At 45.3% G+C, this 20,521-nt stretch overlaps 1 protein-coding gene across 4 annotated transcripts in view; it reads right to left on the bottom strand.

Moving 5' to 3' along the window:
* The window catches only part of EXOC2 (exocyst complex component 2), a 1,213,422-nt gene that overhangs the window by 1,053,302 nt on the left and 139,599 nt on the right, over positions 1 to 20,521 (bottom strand). For all 4 annotated transcript variants that reach the window (XM_069217791.1, XM_069217808.1, XM_069217816.1 and 1 more), the window contains 3 exons: positions 20,259 to 20,418; positions 19,071 to 19,247; positions 8,879 to 9,005 (listed from right to left, as the gene is read on the bottom strand). In XM_069217791.1, the coding sequence (XP_069073892.1) occupies positions 8,879 to 9,005; positions 19,071 to 19,247; positions 20,259 to 20,376 (422 nt within the window). In that variant the 5' untranslated portion in view covers positions 20,377 to 20,418. The remainder of the gene's footprint in view (positions 1 to 8,878; positions 9,006 to 19,070; positions 19,248 to 20,258; positions 20,419 to 20,521) is intronic.

A 20,521-nucleotide genomic window follows, 5' to 3' on the forward strand; every position in this document is an offset into this window, starting at 1 on the left:
ACCTCTTGTGTGGATTACCGCCCTATGCCCTTAATTAAATGGTAAGGTTAAAATATTTGCCACTTTACTGGCTGCTCGCCTTACAACGGTTCTTTCCACACTCATTCACCTGTATCAGTGCGGATTCATGCTGCCCACAGCTAGCGCCACTGCCTCCATCGCCTTCATGTGGATCTTGCACATCGTCACTGATTCCCAACGCACCTAGTCCTGCTTTTTATGGATTTTGAAAAAGCCTTTGATTTGGTGGATAGGGTGTATATGGGCCATGTGCTGGAGTAAGCCAGTTTTAGATCCCGCTTCAGAAGGTTAGTCCATACCCTTTACACCAATCATACTGAGCGGGTGAAGATGAACGGGGTGCTTTCCAAAACATTTCTTATTGGGAGGGGACGCAACAGGACTGCCCCAGTCACCCGTTCCCCTCTTTGCACTGGCTATCGAATACCTCGCATGTCTCCTCCGGTGCAATGCCCAGACGCGCAGCTAGAGGTAGAATGACAGTCATGAGGATTGTGTTGTCCTATACGCTATTCTCCTATATCTGACAGACCCTGCGGTTAGCGGCCTGCTGTCTCCACATACTTAACTATTTTGGAGACATTGCTTGTCTCCACGTTAACCCGACTAAATCAGTACTGGTTCTGTTGGGTCCGGCAAGAGATTGCTTTGACTGGCAAGAGACCATCCCCATATGATGTCTTAGCTTCCATTACCTGGGCATCTGGGTGGAGCTTCACCTGGAGCTCACCTGGTCTCTAAAATCGAATCACTAACCAAGACAAAAGAAGACCACGATTAATGGCAACCCCTTTCACTAAATGTATTGCCTTATGCCAAGATTTCTTTATGTATTCCAGAATGTCCCCTCCCCCATTCCAAGAGCCTGGTTCTGGAGCCGAGTTAAAACAGTGACCTCCTTCCTCTTGCCTGGATCTTGGCCCTGCCTGGCGCTGACCCACTGCCGATGAACCCAGTTTGATGGTGACCTGGGAATGACTGATTGGTACTTACATTATCTTGCCTCCCAGCTACTAGTGATCAAAGACTGGTTCCCCAGGGGGTAGGTTGGGGGGGTTTCTGGACCAGCTTACCACTTGGAGCTTCCCCAGATCCGCTGTATGGTTCTCCAATTTCAGTTGCGATCCGACCGTGACCAGGGTAGTTTATCTGACATGCTGGGCAATCCTGAGACACAGTTGGTGGGATAGGTGCCTTCCCCTGCATACCCCTCTTTGGCACAGAAATTGGCTTGGAGAAGTGCCGGCGTTATATGGCTTGGATCTGGTTTGCCCACATGTGCTCCTTTCAGGACATCCGAAGTATTTATGAGCTCACAAACACAAGTCTATAAATACCTACAGCTGTGCCACGCTCCCCCAGACACACTTAACCAATGAAGAACCTCTAATTGAATTCAGTCTGCTAGAGCCCAAGGTACTAATGGGCACACTAGGCGGGGGGTGGAGGGGGTGGTGGGGTATCCCAAATCTACCATACTCCCTGGGGTCTCGATCATCTCTGGGCTTGATGGCTGGGCCCAATGGACGATGTGGCCTGGTGAGACGCATTGATGGCTCCCCAGGTCCTGGTTATCCCCTCCAGACTGCGTCTGATATAGATGTAACACCTCCACTGTGCCTATGTGGCCCTGACTCGCCAATTTCATACAGGAATCCTACCTTCCCCTGCTTGTCCTCGCTGCGGACAGACACCAACAAACTTCTTTTATTTGGTGTGGTCCAGCCCAAAAATCCAAACCTACTGGATGGCCGAAATGACAGAGATGATGGACGTTTTGGGATGGGAAGTGGAGCTCTCACCCTTACTGATTTTGTTGGGGGGGTGATGCAGGGCGTTGGTGATTCGAGGGCAAATCGGTTCTTTCTGGTAATTGCGCTTCTGGAAGCCATGTGAGACATTGCCGCTATTTGGAATAAAACCATCTCTGACTTTGTCGCATTGACAGAGGTGAGCTGACTGTTGTGCACAGCAAGCAAAACCTGTGTATGAGGCCTGTGGCTGTCCAAATAAACATGGTTGAATGTGGGGGAAGTGGGAGAGTCAATTGGGGTCAAGTGGGTGTTTACCAGAGATTCTTAAAAGGTGTATATTGCTATCTGTACCTTTTTGGTCACTGTGGCTATCTCATCACTGTGTGTATTCTGCTCCGCATGGTGTTATGGTCTGCGTCTAGTGCCATATATTGCGGCTATGTTCTCAAAACTCAACAAAAATTGGTTTATCAAAAAATAAAATTAAAAAAATTGGAGTATTGGATTGTAAAGGGAGTAATAAACACCCCACTTCTCACCAGGGCACCAGTGACCATCTTATCATGCCGTGCAGTTAAAGCTGAATACAGCATGTTGGCAAAAAAATGCAACAGTAACTGATTAGCTAAAATAAAGATTATTAGTAAATTCAAGACAACTGAAGTTAGCCTTTTTATCAAACAAAGCATTCAGAAACATTAACTGTAGACTTTCTACACAGTGACTGACTTTGCAAATCCCTTTACCAGCCTTAGGTATAAAAGCCTAACAAAGGAAAAGATCATTTTCTCAATTTAATGAAATATACTTAAAATAGCAGATACTAATGTACCCAAAGGCTCATCTGAAATACACCCAGAAACAGTCCAGAGATTACAGGTTTGATGTAAGAAAGTAAAACGGTTACTTGCCAGTAGGAGTAGTTTTGCAGTTTCACATGATGTGCGTTATTCCACCATCTACTGGTTGAGTCCAGAATGCTGAGTTTCTGTGCGTTTTTTTTTTTTTTTTTTTTAAACATAGTTGACTTCAACCGTAGGACCCACCTTGATGACAGATATTATCTGCTAGAATAATCTGTACTTAGTAGGCTTCTGCATATTTTTTTTTCTTCTCTCCTTCACTTGACTTGTTGCGAAGTCTCTCATCGCAGGAAGGAGGGCAGGTCAAATGTGAATCGAGAAACTCTTCAAGCTGCAAAACTACTCTTACTGGTAAGTAACCATTTTATTTTGCGGTGTGAATCATTTCTGGATTCACATACTGGGCACTGTTTTTGTAGCGCTTTTGTGTGGTTATTTTTGGGAGATAGGGCTACGATGAGGCGCTTTATAACTATTTGTCCCAACTAAGCTTCTTTGTTGGCTTGAATGTCCACGCAGTAATGTTTGATAAATTTGTTTGTAGAGGACCAAGTGGCGGTTTTCATTTATCCTGATGGAAACATTGGTAATGAACAAGAGGGTTGGTTTCTTTTTCCTAGGTGAATGAGCTATTGGTGTTTCTTCCAGGGTAGCTCCCACTGTTGCGTGGTAGCTCTGTATTGTTTTGCACTGTCCATCTTGCTGTGGTTGTTTTACTTACAGGAGTCCATTTCAAGGTGTGGTTGAATTAGACAAAGAACTGGTTACTCTTTCGGATTGTCTTTCTTTCCTTATTGTAGTGCATGACAGCTCTTCGGACACCTAGTGAGTATAGAACCCTTTTTGCTCTGGACTTTGGCTTTTGCTAAAAAAATAAAAATAAAGAAAAAAAGCAGGAGGGCGTATGCTTTGATTGATGTGAAAGACAGTCACCTTTGGCAGAAAATGAGGATTTGTGTGCATCATTTCCTTGTCCTTGTGAATTTGTAGGTATGGTTAAGCTGCTTGTAAATGACTGGCCTAGCACAGTGACCTAATAGCCATCAGGAAGGTCGTTTTTAGGGTTAGAAACCGTAACCTTATGCGGTGCATCTGTTCAAAGTGAGATTGCATAAGCTGTGCAAGTATAATGTTGAGGTTTCATGTAGGTGTATGTACTGATCTTGGTGCTATTCTCTGTTCTCTTTCTAGGTATCTTTGGAAGGCCAGAGTTCAGAAGAAATATCTGCCTATTACTCCTCTGGACTCTGAGGCATATGATAATCCTTCATAGAGTAGATGAGCGAGGGATTCTAGCACAGTAGCGTTGTATGTCCAGCCAGGATTGAGTGCTACTGTGTGACGTGCCACTGTTTGAACGCTTTCCATTTTGCAGTGTAGCATCGCCTTGTGGGCGCTCTTTTGACTCCCCGTAGCAATTCATTGGTACTTGCTAGCAAGGGTAGGAAAACTAACTCTTCAGGAGCCATGCTGCCAGGCTGTGTGCAGTTCTGGGTGGAGAATGCATTCCCTCTGCTTCGTTAGTAAGTTTTGTTGCGCTGGCAGGGTTATCTTTCTGCCCTGCGCCAGTTCTATTGTATCCGAGTACCATGTCTATCTTTCCCATTGTGGGCAGATTAAGATTATTTTCATTGCTGTTTGTTTGTATTTCTCTATTACTAGGAATTTGCAAAAAGGCAGATGTAATTGTCCAGACCGATCAATCGACCGGGCATCCCCCTGAGCATGTTGGTTTGGGAATCTAGCTCAAAGTTTTGGCATCTTGCAATCTCCTGTGTTGCAAAAAAGTCTACTGTTGGTGTTCCCCACTTCTTGAATATCACATTGACTCCTTTCTGCTCTTAGCTCCCGCTCGAGGAAGACACTGGCCTGTCTGCTGCGCTTGTCTGCTTCTATGTTCGCCATTTCTGACAGATATACTGTGACTAGTGTGATGCATTTCTGAATGAAAGAAAGAACCTCGGTTCTGAGGGCCCCTGGCGAGAACTGGACATGCTTAGAGCTCCGCTCCTGGAGCTTCGTAAACTCCTTATGGAGGGAAATTGCTGGGAAAGTGTGTGAGCACCCCCCCCCCCTCCTTTCTTTATATTGTTCCTGTGGGCCCTCCATCTTCCCAGGAGGACTCCGGAGGACCAGTGCAGCAACAGAACCAGAATGAGTGCTGCTGTGCTCTTCCATTTCTGTGGTCTCTAGGCCCCCCCCCTCCATCTCTTCAAATATTGAAGTGGGCCATAAAAACAGCCAAGAGGCTCCCGGGGCAGACTGGAGCCCCAGAAGAGAAGACAGGTGCTTCCCAAGCCCTCCGTGCCCGTATCTAAGGGAGGTAGACCCACACAAACAGATTTTATACACTGGCTTTTCAGAAGCTGCTTTGCCAGTGTGAGGAGGGCCTGGATCCAGAGGGCTCTGGGGGCTCTCTGGCTCCGTCTGACCTATTCCCCAAGTGCTGCAAAGATGCAACAAGTGCAGGTGAAAGGGGGGGGGGGGGGGGAAGTGCTCTTTGTACATCAAAGCCAAGACCACACGTGCTAATAGAGAGTATAGGCACTACCAACAAGTACAGGGTGTTATAGGGCTCCTGGGATGCCGCAGCCCCTACAAATGTATCCTCTAAGTCAATTTGAAATCCTAACTGTAAGCCTCACAGGTCAGATAAATATTTGCTTAGGGTGGCATTCAATATAATTGTAAGTACTTATGGAGCTCGGGCTTTTAGCCAAAAGGCTCTAGACTGCAGTGATCCCGGCCAGCTTATAGAAAAATGAAATGCTTTATTGGCCATGATAAAATTAGCAGTGAATCATTACAAGTCTTAATTAATAAAGGCAAAGCAGAAATGCTTTATTGACAATGACAAGTTAACAGTGAATGATATGTAACAACAAAGGACATTGAAATGCTTTATTAATCACAAAGTTAAAAAAAGAGTAATTACAAATACTAATGCCGTTGTAAGATATTACCATACTTAGCGATTTAATGGCAGTGCACTGGTTTATTGCGACACATTTCTGCTTTTATTAAAGTGGTGACTCCCTAACAAAGCCAGTATGCCAGGTTTTGAATAACCACACCCCATTATATTATGGCTATTATATGTAGGGGTTTTGTGGTTAGAGGGGTCAGGACTTTGTACGTAGGGGTATAAACTGTGAGAAGGTTTCCACTGTAGGTGTTTCCATCTGCTATCATGTAGATATTTGTAGCTTACTATGTAGTATTGAGTAGTGTGTGCGAATAAAGTACCTTTGCTTACTCTAAGTAAAATCATTGACTTGACAATGCTTTATTGGTCGTGGTTTGTTGCGTTCCTGCGGATTGAAATCCTAGCCCACACCACCTCCCACGAGTAGGCCTTGGAAACCTTTGCCTCAACTCTCAGTCAAGTCCTACAAGGGGTACTCCGTTCTCAGCAGACAAAAGGTTGCAAACGTATTACTTGTGAAAGACCCTCACCCCTCGCAAGTAATAACCCATTTTCTTACACATATCAAATGCTCTAAGGAACCCGTCATGAGAACAAAATATTAACACAATAATATGAGTCACATTCACCAATAAAAACGTAAAGTGAATGAGTTAGATCTCTGCATGAACGTACTTTTACCGTTATTCACCAACGTTTACAGAATTATGCAAGGGAAACTGCAACAGGTGCATGTTTGCACACGTATTACAAGGACTCCTATTCTCGCTACCTGCAATTATACATGGCGTAGAATCCCTACCCTAGGAATAGAGTATTCTCTGCAAATGTACGTTTTCTATTTTCTCCTTCACGAGGTAAACACTTTCCCCCACCAAGAAAGTTATTTCTGTATACCCGTAGAAAACCTGAGAGTAACAGATATCCCTTGCAATGTTAGAAGTATATTTACTCCAGTCTCTGGCTGGAGTACATTGGCAACTGGGAGGGCCAGATTAAAGTTTGGAAAAACCCACAGTTGTACACACGTGTGATTGCTCCCAAACGTCTAAGGCAATCCCTGATTGAGGCCCATATTTATACTTTTTGACGCTAAACTGCGCTAACGCAGTTTAGCGTCAAAAAGTTTTGCGCCGTCTAACGCCATTCTGAAGCGCCATGCGGGCGCCGTATTTATGGAATGGCGTTAGACGGCGCAATCAGACCGGCGCTGCCTGGTTTGCGTGGGAAAAAACCACGTAGACCAGACAGCGCCGGCGTAGGGGGAAAATGGCGCATGGGCGTCTTAAAATGGGGCAAGTCAGGTTACGTCGAAAAAATCGTCTTAACCCGACTTGCGCCATTTTTTAACGACGCCCATCCCCCATCAACATGACTCCTATCATTGTAAAGATAGGAGTCATGCCCCCTTGCCCAATGGCCATGCCCAGGGGACTTCTGTCCCCTGGGCATGGTCATTGGGCATAGTGGCATGTAGGGGGGCACAAATAAGGCCCCCCTATGCCACCAAAAAAAAATATAAAAAATAAAAAATTATACTTACCTGAACTTACCTGAATGTCCCTGGGGTGGGTCCCTCCATCCTTGGGGGTCCTCCTGGGGTGGGCAAGGGTGGCAGGGGGGGTCCCTGGGGGCATGGGAGGGCACCTGTGGGCTCATTTTGAGCCCACAGGCCCCTTAACGCCTGCCCTGAGCAGGCGTTAAAAAGTGGCGCAAATGCGCCGTTTTTTGCCACGCCAACTCCCGGGCGTCTCTTTTGCCCGGGAGTATAAATACCACGTAAAGGCCTGGGAGTCATTTTTTAGACGGGAACGCCTCCCTTGCATATCATTAACGCAAGGAAGGGGTTCACGCTAAAAAATGACGCACATTCCGGGAACTTTGGCGCTATTCGCCTCTAACGCCATAGTATAAATATGGCGTTAGTTGGCGTTAGTTTTGCGTCGAAATTGCGTCAAAAAAAACGACGCAATTTCGGCGCAAACGGAGTATAAATATGGCCCTTAGTACGCAGGCTTACAACCCCTGAAGTGGGATTTACGACTGAAAGTTTCTCCACATTCGTTGCAGTGTAATCTGCAGTAGTAAATGCATTTATGCCAACCAAGAGTCCTTTCGTGACTTCCTGGCGGGGAGTAAATTAACACCTGAAAATACCCTTGTGAATTTTTCAACATCAATAATAAAAAAATCACTTTCATTCTCGGAAAATTAGCACTGTTCAGACCACCTGCGGACCAGATCGCAACCGGGACAGCAACCCATAGTTTAAGACTCAACGAATTTCAGCAGCCCAAGTCAGATTTCAATAATAAAATATTTCACTTTATTTTCACCCATCTTATAGCAAGTTTCCATTACTCTTTCGACTTCTAAAACTCACCCTTGCTGTTCTCCGTTCTGTAAAATATTTCCTCGAACTACGACCTAAGCAAATAACATGAACCAGCTTGGATTACAAACGCTAACCGCAGTCATTTTCAAACGACTGCCATTAATCAAGGTCAGTGAACAATTAAATTCATAAAATTTCACGCTGTTTAATTTAGTGTAAACTACGTCGCAAAGACATTGGGCCTTTAATCCTTCTTCCAAAGGATTAAGTGCTGACCCAAAAGTGGTTCTATTTTAGTCAATAGGCGATCATACAACCGTGGTTTGTGTTTAAATGCCAAATGCACACTCAGATGGTTTGCTTTAATTGCTTGGACCGTTCTCTGTAATTAGCAAAGCTCCCAATTAAGCAGGCAAATTATAGAGTAAGTAACTTTCGTCAAAGGGATACAAAAATGTCTGAGACGCTCGACAAAGTACAAGCAGTAGGGGAAGCTAAATGTAATATGTAAAACATCGTTAATAGTATTGTGATTGGCTTTTTTCAGACATAGCAATGCAGACCACGTTGTTTTCTGGGTGGTGAATCCCAGTACTCACTGGCTCCAGGACAGGGAAAACCACCAACCTCAGGTTACAGCTAGCTATGTTGTCCTACTCCTTACCCTTGCCCTTCCCCTTCCCAGCTCAAGCACAGCACAACTCGCTGTACCAGGCTATCAGTCTTAGTCTGACACTTAAACTGACCTGTGTTTTGGAACTCACAGTTGCACAAAATAATAATAATAATAATAATAATGTGCACCATATGTTTTGCAATTGCCACAGTTATGGTGTGAGTCTCGGCATGGTGCCACTGGACAACAATGGCGTTTATTGTCACCTGTTTTCTACAGTGTTCAAATTCATGGGGTCCTTTAAGTGGTGCAAGATAACAAACAAATTAGCACAACAGCATGAAAGTAGATGTGGCCACTTACTTGTCTATCTCGATGCCAAGAGGATTAGCTGGACGTAGGGAGAGAGGCGAAATCCCTTTATTTCTGTCAGTACGCATGTCATAATAATTCATTTCCTCAACCCAAACAGCAGACTGATCCAAAATACCTAGGAAAAATACATCACAATGTAACAATATAAGAGAATGAATAAGTGGATGGTCGGTGTCGCTTATACAACGCAATATAGCTGCACATTCGACGGGCTATGCAACATATGGTGCCTCGAGTTGGGATCTTGTGCGTCCCTTTGAGGTGGGGCCATGACTAACTGGCACATGGTTGGCTCTCATCTTTAATGGCAAACTGCTAAAAAACGATGGACTGGAATGTGGTCTAGAGTAAAATATCAGTAGTGCAGATTAATTCAAGCATTCCACCTTTCACGTTTTGTACTAAGTCTCCTCTTCTGGGAATGGTATGCCCACGACGAGGGTATTGAGTCTGATGTGACATGCACTTTACTGATGAGGTCCAACTAGACCAAAAGCAGTCAAGATTGCTTGTCTTTCCATTCAAAGTTAATGGCCTGTAACAGTTCAGGTCGCATTATGCAGTTTCGGAAAAGGAAAAGTTTAATTGGCAGTTCCATGTCTCTGATGGTACAAATGACATAAATAATGAGGGAAAGGAACGTAGACCAGAGTGATTACCGGTGGTTAAAATTCATTCATGCATCACCACCAAGAAACCCAGCTGGTAGAGTGTACTATACAAATATTGCAGTTAATGAATAAATACATCACATGTTGTGCTTTTAACAGCCATGGGAGACCTAAATCCAAGAAAAAAGCAAAAACGAGCCCAAGAAGCGGCACATATTCATATGCGTACCAAGCGGTTTCTTGAGACAGAGTATACACCAACCTGTAGGCATATTTGAAAACTTAGAGATCACTCGAGAAAGGCAGCTAATCTAAGACTGTTCTAGTGTTCACGGGCAAGGGGAGGTGAGGAGAATGAATTCTATTCTGAGCCTGACAGTTGTTATGCAGGTCTTGCTGTGGTAAGGGTGATGTGTTTTATCTTGGTGTGGCGTGTGCCACTTTGTGTGAGGAAGGTATGTGGTATTGGAGTGTTCTGAACAAGCCATTTATCTTTGCGCTTACAGGCGTAATGATAGAACATATCGTGAGAGTTTGTAATGCAGAGCAAAGGTTTCATTCCACTAGGGGACATTTGGAGGGTTAATTAGATTAGTTCAAGAATACTTTTGTACCTGTATGTAATGAATAAAAACAGTTTACAGTTACCTGGAAGAATGTGGGCAATATTTACAGATAGATTTTTTTTGTGAAAAAGAAAACTTAAGACAAAAATAAGGCCTTATTCCAGCACACCTAGTTTTAAAGACTCAAGTGTAAATAAGTGGGAACAAGGACCATCTTGAAATAACACATCAGTGGATCTGATCTAGCTCTGTTGTCAGGATTCTACTTTCAGCGAAGTCAATGGCTTGATAGAGCAAGGCAGAGTATGTTCTTCAAACCCTGAGGTGAAACAGGGAAGACTTGACATTTTGGAAAGCATTCCTCTGTAGATCTCCAACTACTTGAACTAGACAAACCTTAATGACCATCATTATGTGCACAATGAAAGAAAGCGATAAGATAAACTTGTGTGCCATAAATTCATAAACTACACACACACAGTCTCGATATGCAATATAGTACATTACGCTTAGCAATGTTATGCATCTATGCCTGCAGCCTTGTATGCATTCAGAGCCTGCCATCAGCAACGTCAAGTCTAAACATTCTCCATTGCCCGTTAGATGCGTTGTGTGTCGACCCAGATAAATACAAAAATAAAATAAAAAAACATACCTTATGATATTACTATTTAAAAAATTAGATTTAAAGAGTAGAGCGTATGAAAAATATATTAATCTATGCATAATAGATTTTGATCTACAGTTTGCATACATGTGTTTTCTAGTTCACAAAATGCAACAGGGCTAAGCATGAAGTACAAGTTACTTACCTTCGGTAACAAAATATCTGGTAAAGACATATTCTATTTGCAGATTCCTTACCTTAGAATTTCCCCCAAGGAGTCAGACTGGATCTGGAGATTTTTCTTTGAGCAATACCCTTGGACGTCGATAGGTGGTGTCGATCAACTCCATGGGCATCGTTGGCGTCGGAGTCGCTGTAATGACATCGGGACTAGTATATAGACGCCACCTATGCGCAGTGACGTCAGTTTCTTTTAACAACTTTCCACGCCAAAGTGCAGAGCCGCTAAGAACACAGAGATTGGTGCGCCAGAGCTAAGGACCTGAAAGGGGAATCCCTGTCCCTAGAAATCAGTTCACAGGCGGGGAGGATGGGTGGGTGGTAAGGAACCTGCAACCAGAATATGTCTCTACCAGATATTTTGTTACTGAAGGTAACTAACTTGTACATCTGATAGAGACTTCTAGTTGCAGATTCCTTACCTTAGAACAGACACCCAAGCAATGCCATCCTCTATGGTGGGCTGCGAACCAAGATCATACTAGGAAGTCCTGCAGGACTGAACGACCAAAGTAGCCTTCCCGATGGACTGTCCAGGGAGTAATGTTTAGCAAATGTGTGCAGGGACGCCCACGTAGCTGCCTGGCAGACATCCAGGACAGGAACTCCATGTGCTAACGCAGTGGAAGCAGCAGTTGGTCTGGTGGAATGAGCATGCAAGCCCTCAGGGGGTTGCTTCTTGGGCAAAGCGTAGCACATTTTGATGCAAAGAAGCACCCATCAAGAGATGGTATGCTTTTGCACCGCCTTCCCTTTTTTTGCACCCACATACCTGGTGGAGTCTCTCCTCCTCATGGGAAAGATGTGGGGGTGCGTAGAAAGGAGGAAGGGTGATGGACTGGCCTACATGAAAAGGCGTAACCAACTTAGGAAGGAAGGAAGGAAGCCTTAGTGCGCAACACCACTTTGTCAGGGTGCACAGACAAGTATGGAAGTTTAGATGAAAGGGCTTGAAGCTCACTCACCCTGCGAGCAGAAGTGATAGCAACAAGAAAGACAGATTTGAAGGTGAGGAGCCACAATGGACAATTATGCATCGGCTCAATGGGAGTACACATCAAGTAAGTAAGAACAAGATTAAGGTCCGACTGAGGCATGATAAATGGAGTGGGAAGAAATAAATGGGTGAGTCCTTTTAGGAATTTACTCACAATAGGAGATTTAAAAAGTGAGGGCTGATTAGGTAACCTAAGGAAGGCCGAAATGGCAGATAAATACCCTTTAAGGGTGCCCAAAGCAGAGCCCTGCTGGGCCAAACAAAGAATGAACAGAAGAACCTCGGATAGAGGGGCAGAGAGGGGATTAACAGATTTATTGGTACACCATGCCACAAATTTATTCCAACGACAGGCGTATGCAGTTTTGGCAGAGGGGTGCCTGGCTGCCAAGCTAACATCACAGACTTCGGGTGGAAGATCAAAGGTTGTCAACTGTTGCTGCTCAATCTCCACACATGAATGAGGAGGTTGGACAGGTTCGGGTGAAGAACCGTCCCCTGTTGTTGCGACATAATATCTGCCCGAAGAGGCAGTCTGAGTGGAGGATCGATGGACATGCTCAATAGCTCTGGATACCAGACTGTCCATGCCCAGTCCGAAGCCACCAAGATGACTTGGGCTTGGTCGTTCCTGATCTTCTTGAGAACTCTGGGCAAAAGTGGTATAGGCGGAAAGGCGGCCAGAGTTCTACTCGAGACAAAGAGTGTCTGAGAGAGTGCCGCCTTGGAAACGCCAATGCGCAAAAACAGCTGACATTGCGTGTTCTCTGCGGAGAACAACAGATCTAACCAAGGCTCTCCTCACTACTGAAGAGAAACCTTGCGCCACCTCCGGAAGCCATTCGTGATTGGTTGTGCATCGACGGCTGAGTTTGTCTGCTCTGGCATTGAGGGAACCCGCCAGATGTTGAACCATCAGGGTAATGTCCTGATGTTCCAGCCATGTCCAGAGGCGTAGAGCTTCCTGACAGAGGGTCCAGGACCCTACTCCGTTTGTTTCAGTACCACATGGCGGTAGTATTGTCCGTGAACACCTGCACTACTTTCCCTTTGAGAGAGGGAAGAAATGCTTTCAACACAAGCCTGATTGCCCAGAGCTCCAGAAGACTTATATAGAGCCCAGACTCCACCTCTTCCATGTGGCAGCCCAACCCAGAAGTGATGCATCTGTCACTATACAGAGATCTGGTTGGGGAAGGGAGAGGGATCTGCTGTGGACCCAATGCGGATTCGAAAGAAACTACTGCAAGTCTTTCGCAGTCCCCTCCAAGATCTGGACCATGTCAGAGAGATTCCCCAGATGCTGCGCCCACTGGAACTTCAGGTCTCATTGCAGAGCCCGCATATGCCATCTGGCATGTGTTACTAGCAGGATGCAGGAGGCCATGAGGCCCAGCAGCCTCAGAGTCCGTCTCAACAAAACCCAAAACTGAGGTTGAAAGATCGGAATCATTAGCCTGAATGGCTTTTCGGAAGGATAAGCCTGAAATGCACTGTGTCCAGAACAGAAAGGGAGCATCTAAGAGGGAGTCAGGTGTGACTCTGGCACGTTTATAGTGAACCCCAGCGTGTGCAGGAGGTTCACCGTAGTCTGAAGGTGGGAGATTACTTTCTGGGGCGAGTCCATCTTCAACAGCCAGTCGTCGAGGTAGGGGAAGTCTGGAACCCCTAACCTGCGCACATGAGCTGCTAGAACCATCACTTTTGTGAACACCGAGGGGCACTGGTAAGGCCGAAGGGGAGTACGGTAAACAAAGTGCTCGTGACCTACCACGAATCACAGGTAACTTCTATGGGCAGGCAGGATGGGGATGTGGAAATAAGCGTCTTGCAAGTCCAATGCTACAATCCAGTCTTCTGGGTCCAAGGCAGACAGATCCTGATCCAGGGTGAGCATTTTGAAATCCTCCTTCTTGAGGAAGTATTTCAGGTCCCGAAGGTCTAGGATAGGACGTAAGCCCTTGTCCTTTTTCAGCACCAGAAAGTAGCGCGAATAACAACCACAACCTACTTCGGGTACAGGAACCTTTTCTATAGCTCCCTTGGCCAAGAGAGCTGCTACTTCCTGGTGGAGATGTGCCAAATGATCCTCTGGAAGGTGACAGAAGGATGGAGGCACAGCTGGTGAAGGAGATTCGAAAAGGGAGAGAGTAGCCCTTTCGAATGATCTGCAAAACCCACCTGTCCGTAGTGATGGATTTCCAGTGGGGCAGGTGATGGCGAATCCTGCCGCCAACTGGATGGGAGTGAGGGGACGGGCTAATAGGGTTTGGAGGCTGCATCGGGGGAAGAGGTGGACTGGGCAGACCTCTGGTTTCCATAAGATTCCACGCCCACGGCCACGCAAAGGCTGGGCAGCATGGGTGGCATGGTGGTTGGGTGGAGGACGCAACAGGGAGCCCCTTCCGTGGCCACAAAAGGGGCGAAAAGCACTCTGTGGGGGTTGAGGGGCAGAGGTAAGACCAAGGGACTGAGCCGTAGCCTGGGAATTCTTGAATCTCTCCAAGGCAGAGTACGCTTTGTCTCCAAAGAGACATGAGCCATCAAAGGGCATGTCCATGAGTGACTGTTGCACATCCCCAGAAAACCCAGCAGTACGCAACCAGGCGTGGCATCATAAGGCCACCATCGTAGCAACCGATCTGCCCAGAGAGTCAGTCGTGTCCAGCCCACAACAGATCATAAACTTTGTCGCATCTCTCCTATTGTTCACAGCTTGGGAGACGACAGCACAAGCCTCCTCCGGTATCTGTGGCAGGACTTGCACAACCGTATCCCACAAAGAGTGGGTACAGTGGCCCAAAAGGCATGCGATGTTCACAGACTGCAGCGCAAGACAGGAGGAAGAACACAACTTCTTATCAAACTGTTCCAGTCTTTTTGATTCCCTGTACAGGGGTGTGGAAGGGAATGCGCCAGGAGAGGAAGTTTGGATGACAAGACTCTCAGGCGTGGGGTGTTGGGACAGTAATTTAGGGTCATTCAGAGCGGGCCGATGGCCGCGTGCAATAGTCCTATTCATAGGAGTCCCTGTGTTGGGTTTGGACCAGGTACCCAAAAGAACATCAGTGAGGGCTTATTTGAATGGCAAAAGAGGTTCTGAAGTAGAAGCCCCAGGCTGAAGCACCTCCATCAGGAGATTAGACCTGACCTCTACAGTAGGAAGCTCAAGGCCAAGGACCTCAGCTGCCCTACTGACCACCATACCATAAGTCACTCCCTCCGCCGTTGCCACAGTAGGAGAAGACAGCATGCCAGCATCAGGAGAAGTATCCAGACCAATTCCTGAGCCCAGTCCATAGATGGGTCATCCTGGTATTCATAAGGGTCCAGGGACCCCTCCAATTCCTCCCCAAATTTGTACCCATAGGAAAAGGGTCTGAATCCGACCTGGGGCAAATAGGCCCCATTGAAGACAAAGGCGGCGGCCGACACCAAGTCGTTGGGGATAAGGATCAGGTCGACATGTATAGTGGGCACTACCGACTTCGGGAGTGTCGACAATCGACCCGGCGCTGGGTAAGGTCTCAAGGGTGCGACCGACGTCTGCGCGGATCGCAAAGCAGATCCGAAGGTGACCTCGGTGGCCAGAGCCGAAGCCGCGGAACCCAAAGGCCCCTCAACCAAATCCCTTGGGCCCGAAGGCGCCATTTCTGGGTCGGTCCACTCAAAGATGAGGCGCATGGCCTCATAAAATTCTTTAAGTTGGGCGAGGTCGCTCCGGCTCTGGGAAACTCAGGGAAGCGTGGAGCCGACCCAGACGCAGGCTCCGAGGACGGAGGCCTTAAACGCCTACACTCTTCCCGCATCGCGTCAGCGGATCGAAAGGGCGAAGTCCGAGAGCGATGGGATCTCTGTGACTTCTTACCTTAACCCGAGGATTTTGAAGAAGACGAGCGGTGATGACTCCGCGAACGGTTTCGAGACCTTCCTCTTGATCAAGACTGTGACTTACGCCAAATCAAGGGGCTGCCATTAGCTTTAGGGACCACTCCATCAAAGCTTTCGGGTGCATGGCCCAGCACTTGGGTCGTGGTCGCACTCGAGACACCACAGACAAACCCAAACAGGATCGATCACCAACATTGTGCGGTGACAGTCCTCGCACGGCTTGAAACTGGTCTTCGGGGACATCAACGCAACAAATACCTCATTCGAAAACTCGACAAAATGGTCAAAGTCGGTCAAAAACAGACCTTGGTAGCTCTTTTCCGGATCAGTGCTTGGAGCGGGAAGAAAAAGACTGACGTCACTGGACGAATGCGGCGTCTATATACTACTCCCGATGTCATCACGGCTACTACGACGCCAACAGAGTCCACCAATGCCACCTACTGACGTGCAAGGGTATTGCTCTAAGAAAAATCTCCAGATCCAGTGATACCTGTGGGAAAATTCAAAGGTAAGGAATCGGCAACTAGAAGTCTCTATCAGATAATCTCGGCAAGCCGTATATTTCCAGGGTACTCTCAGCCCATCACCCTGGGTACCTTCAGTAGAATGTTGGTAAAGCAATCTACTAGTGTGTGCAAAATAGCATATTTTGTTTCCCCTCCCCCCCCAATAAAAACGCTTTCATCTACTTTATCATCTCTCTAAGCAACACGTCCCCACCCTCTGATGTATAAACAAAAAATATCAGCATCCTGCCACCATCTGCAAGCACACTCTGAACCCTCCCTCCCTGACCCCACCCAATGTCTGTGCTCACCAAACTACTGCTGCTAGCACTGAGAGAAATCCTTTGCCAGCTGAACTTCTGCACTGATTGCAGTGACAGAAAAGACAGTAGTTGGTGGCTCAGGAGCAGCATCCTCACTTCTCTGCCTTACTAAGGTCTGCTATGGTGGTCAGAGATGAGCAGAGGAGACAGCGCTCTGTAATCCATCATTCCACTGCACCCTTCGAGACTCTACACCTAGGAAAGTGGCAAATTTGGCTCCCCAGAGCATCAGCATCAAACCTGTCCTTCTTAGGTGGCAGTCTACAAGACAGCACAACTGGTCCGGTATGCTAAAGACATCTTGGAGAGTTTCAGAAAGTTGACTTGGGAATGCATTCTGCCAGTTGCTTGCCACTAGCTTTGTGGTTTGTAACCCACATTTTCTCGGTTTCCCTTTGCTGGCTTAGGGTCGCTTTGTTACTCCCAATGCCAAAACCTTATTCATCAGTATCCTTCCAAGAGCTCCCTTCCTGTAAACAAGCTTGCACATCTTGTTCTTATCTCGTCACATTTGCTGTGCATTCAAACACAGAGGTTGAACGTCAAGCTGGGCATTTGAGAGAGTTAGGTGTTTACGTTGCTTTAGGCAGACTTCAAAGTGAGAGTGTTTATAGAAAAGAGGAATGCAGCTTGACCACACTGTGATCGCAGGCAATTGTTTTAGTTATTTCTTCATTACTACCTATAAGACGATCTTGAAATACATACCTTCAGGATGTGCGCTGTAGGAAAACATCCCCAACCTTTGATTTTACTAAAATGCTGTGCATGTAGAACAGAAAGCCAGGCCATCCAAAGGATGCACATAGCGGACTTGCCTCTTAGTTCACTACTGGCATAGCCAGGGTGGGTAGAAGAATAAACGTTTCTGAAATTATGTTTGAAAACCATTACTTACCAAAAAAAAACATGCACTGATTTAGTCTGATGTACTACTACTAGGATGAAACAGTCTGCATGTGAATAAAATACATCTTGGGGATTCATATTTTTTCTCGTTTTTCGCAAAATGTCTTTAAAAATTACGGTGGCCCAAAGGTTAAGTGTGAAGGACAACCTAATTACTTGCTTCTTTCATGTTGATTAACTTGTAAATAAATGCTTGCCGGTTTTGAATGGGGGACCGCATTCAAAGGTCAGGAGTGCGCCTGCAGCCCCTAGACATTCTTTCAGTATCTCGGCTTTAGACATTTAACCCTTGAAAACACATTTAAGCACGTATTTCCTACTTTTTTTTTTTAATACAAGCCTCTCCATACTTTTCGGTACTTACATATTTTTTTTTTTTTTTTTTTAACACAATCATTTTTGTGGTAACATTTTCAAACTTCCAATATATATACCTTTTGATTCTCAAACATATACTCTTATCCACTCCTCACCTTTATACACCATTTCAATTTTCAATGCATTCCCATCTACCTTACATTTTATCCTTCATATTACTTCAAAACACCACCAAGATATAAACAAGCATTGGCAAAGCCAATAGGTCTAGCCTATGTGAAAGCTATTGGCTTTGTCAATGTCTTTAGCTTGCAGAACAGTGTAGCTGCTGTGCAGCAAGGCTGAAAGTGAAAGGGAAAAAACTGCTCTATGACGCTGTCAGTCAATGTTCGCTGCACTATAGTTTTTTTTTTTTTTTTTTACTTTCTGCCTTGCTGCACAGCAGCTGCACAGTTGTACATCATTGCTAAAAGACTATGAAGAAGCTAACAGCTATCGCGTAGGCGAGACCTATTGGCTTTGCCAATGCTTGTCAATATTCGGATATCAGGGCACTGATTAACTGGGTGTGAATCCCATATGTAAGATGTAGGCTTCCAAAGTCATAGGCAACAAGCAGTGGCTGAACTACTTCAAAAGGTAATTTTAAACGTTAAGTTGAACTCTACTTCACTAAAAACGGTGCAATAGCTGTTAAGTGTCTACACAAAAGGTACACTTGGCTTTTAAACTGAAAATCAGGTCTACTTATTTTAAAAGAAAACAAAACAAAAAATATGTCTGATTAAAAAGAGAATGCGATTACAATGCACTAGAAGGTTTAAAATTGACTGCATTCACTAAACATTGAAGAGTGCAAGCCCCCGTTTCTACATAGATTTTGTGCTTAAACCTTTCAGTTCCCACTTGTCTTAGGTCTGTAAATTTAAAACAAAATCCATGTGGCAAGGAAATAGGCATGAGTAACAGTGTTCGATGTCTGTATCTGTCATTTGGCCATCACAGGAAACCATTTCATATTTTCACTGACCAGATCGGGAAAGGCCACCATTATTAAGATGCTTGGAATTTGGTTCAACTGCGTGCTCTTCACAAGTCTTCTCCCATTCACTAGCGTTACTGCCCTTTCTCACCATCCATCCCTTTGTTCCCAAAGCAATGTCTTTCACACAGACACACTGCTTGCCGGAGATAACATGACAACATTACCTATCCTTTCAGGTTTCAGCAATTTGAATGAAACAGTAGACGTTCCTTTTCCTCCCGACTTTGTTGTGACAATGATGTCTCCTTTATCGTTTTTAGCTTGTCCAACCCGGCAGACAATCTTACTGGCAGACATCCATTCTGCAGTCAGTAAGCAGTTGTGTCCACAAATTGTTAAACCTGAAAAACAAGCACAAGCACGGTGAAGTGACACAGCAGGAATGTGACCTCAAAACGACTTTGTATGGGAATTAAAAAAATAGTTTAAGACAGCTGGCCAATTACAATATTGGAAGGATGCTGCTCGATGAATGTAAAATGCAGAAAGAAAATATGTTTGGTACGTTCTTTAAGATGCAGCTTGATCACAGTAAAACACAAAACGTCAACAATGAAACGGTCAGAAGAGAGGGGTTTTACAGCAGGAATATTCTCGCCTTGAGAAGAATATTCTCCATTCAGTAGGTTTAGATTTGTGCCACATGTTCTCTTCTTTCCACAATACTTTCTTTCTCTTGTTGTACTTCAGACATTGCACTTGCCCAAAGTACAAAACAGGGTGTTTGAGCCAGGAGTCAATCAACAGTATGGTGAGCAAAAGGTGCTACATTGTTGTGGTTAGTGGAGAGAAGATACCGTGCGCATCCACTGGCATCAAACTTGCCTTTTAGGTTAACTCAGCTTCCTATCTCTCTCTAAAATGAAACCCTGCTCCTGCCTCTTTCCATACCCTGGTAAAGAAAGGCAAAAACATCTGCCAATATGCCCAGAGTTTAGAGCACTGCTCTCCTGGATATATACTGCACGTTAGTTCTCCTCACCTTTCTGCGCCTACTGAATGGCTCCTTTTACTCCAGTTACTCTCAGATGTACCAACACTTCTACACATGCCTGTGTATTCCACCCATTTTCACTTCCACCACTATCTATAGTACTCTCTCCCTTTACTCATTTCTATTGTCTATGTATTCGTAAGGTTCTCTCATCTTTCTGCTGTAGTTAGTATACTTATGTTCATGGATAACCTTGTTACAGACACTCTTGTTTTTTGAGTCACCATGTGTACTACATGGGACTCGTTCAAATATTTGTATATATGCTCATTAGCATAGTGCCTTTCAGAAAGGTTTTTTCTTTGGTAAATACAGACTAATTCTAAGTGTATCAAACATTTTTCCAAACATAGTTTACCTATGAGATCTGCTGGCCCACTGCCCAAGTTCTCGCCTCGAATGGTCACCTTTGTCCATGAAATACCCTCATTGGGGGAGATGCCAGTCACCAGTGGGGGCAGCCGTCCTCGAGACATGGCAGTTGTCGTGATTTTCTGCTTTTCAATACCTTAAACAATCTGTGGCAAAGAATAATCACGACTGATTAGACAACAGATATTAGAAAAGAAGATGAAAAAAAGGTCAGAACAATAAAAATTGGGTTTCCAACTTTAAATATAC

Source organism: Pleurodeles waltl, chromosome 2_1, assembly GCF_031143425.1.
Source record: "Pleurodeles waltl isolate 20211129_DDA chromosome 2_1, aPleWal1.hap1.20221129, whole genome shotgun sequence".
Lineage (NCBI taxonomy): Eukaryota > Metazoa > Chordata > Amphibia > Caudata > Salamandridae > Pleurodeles > Pleurodeles waltl.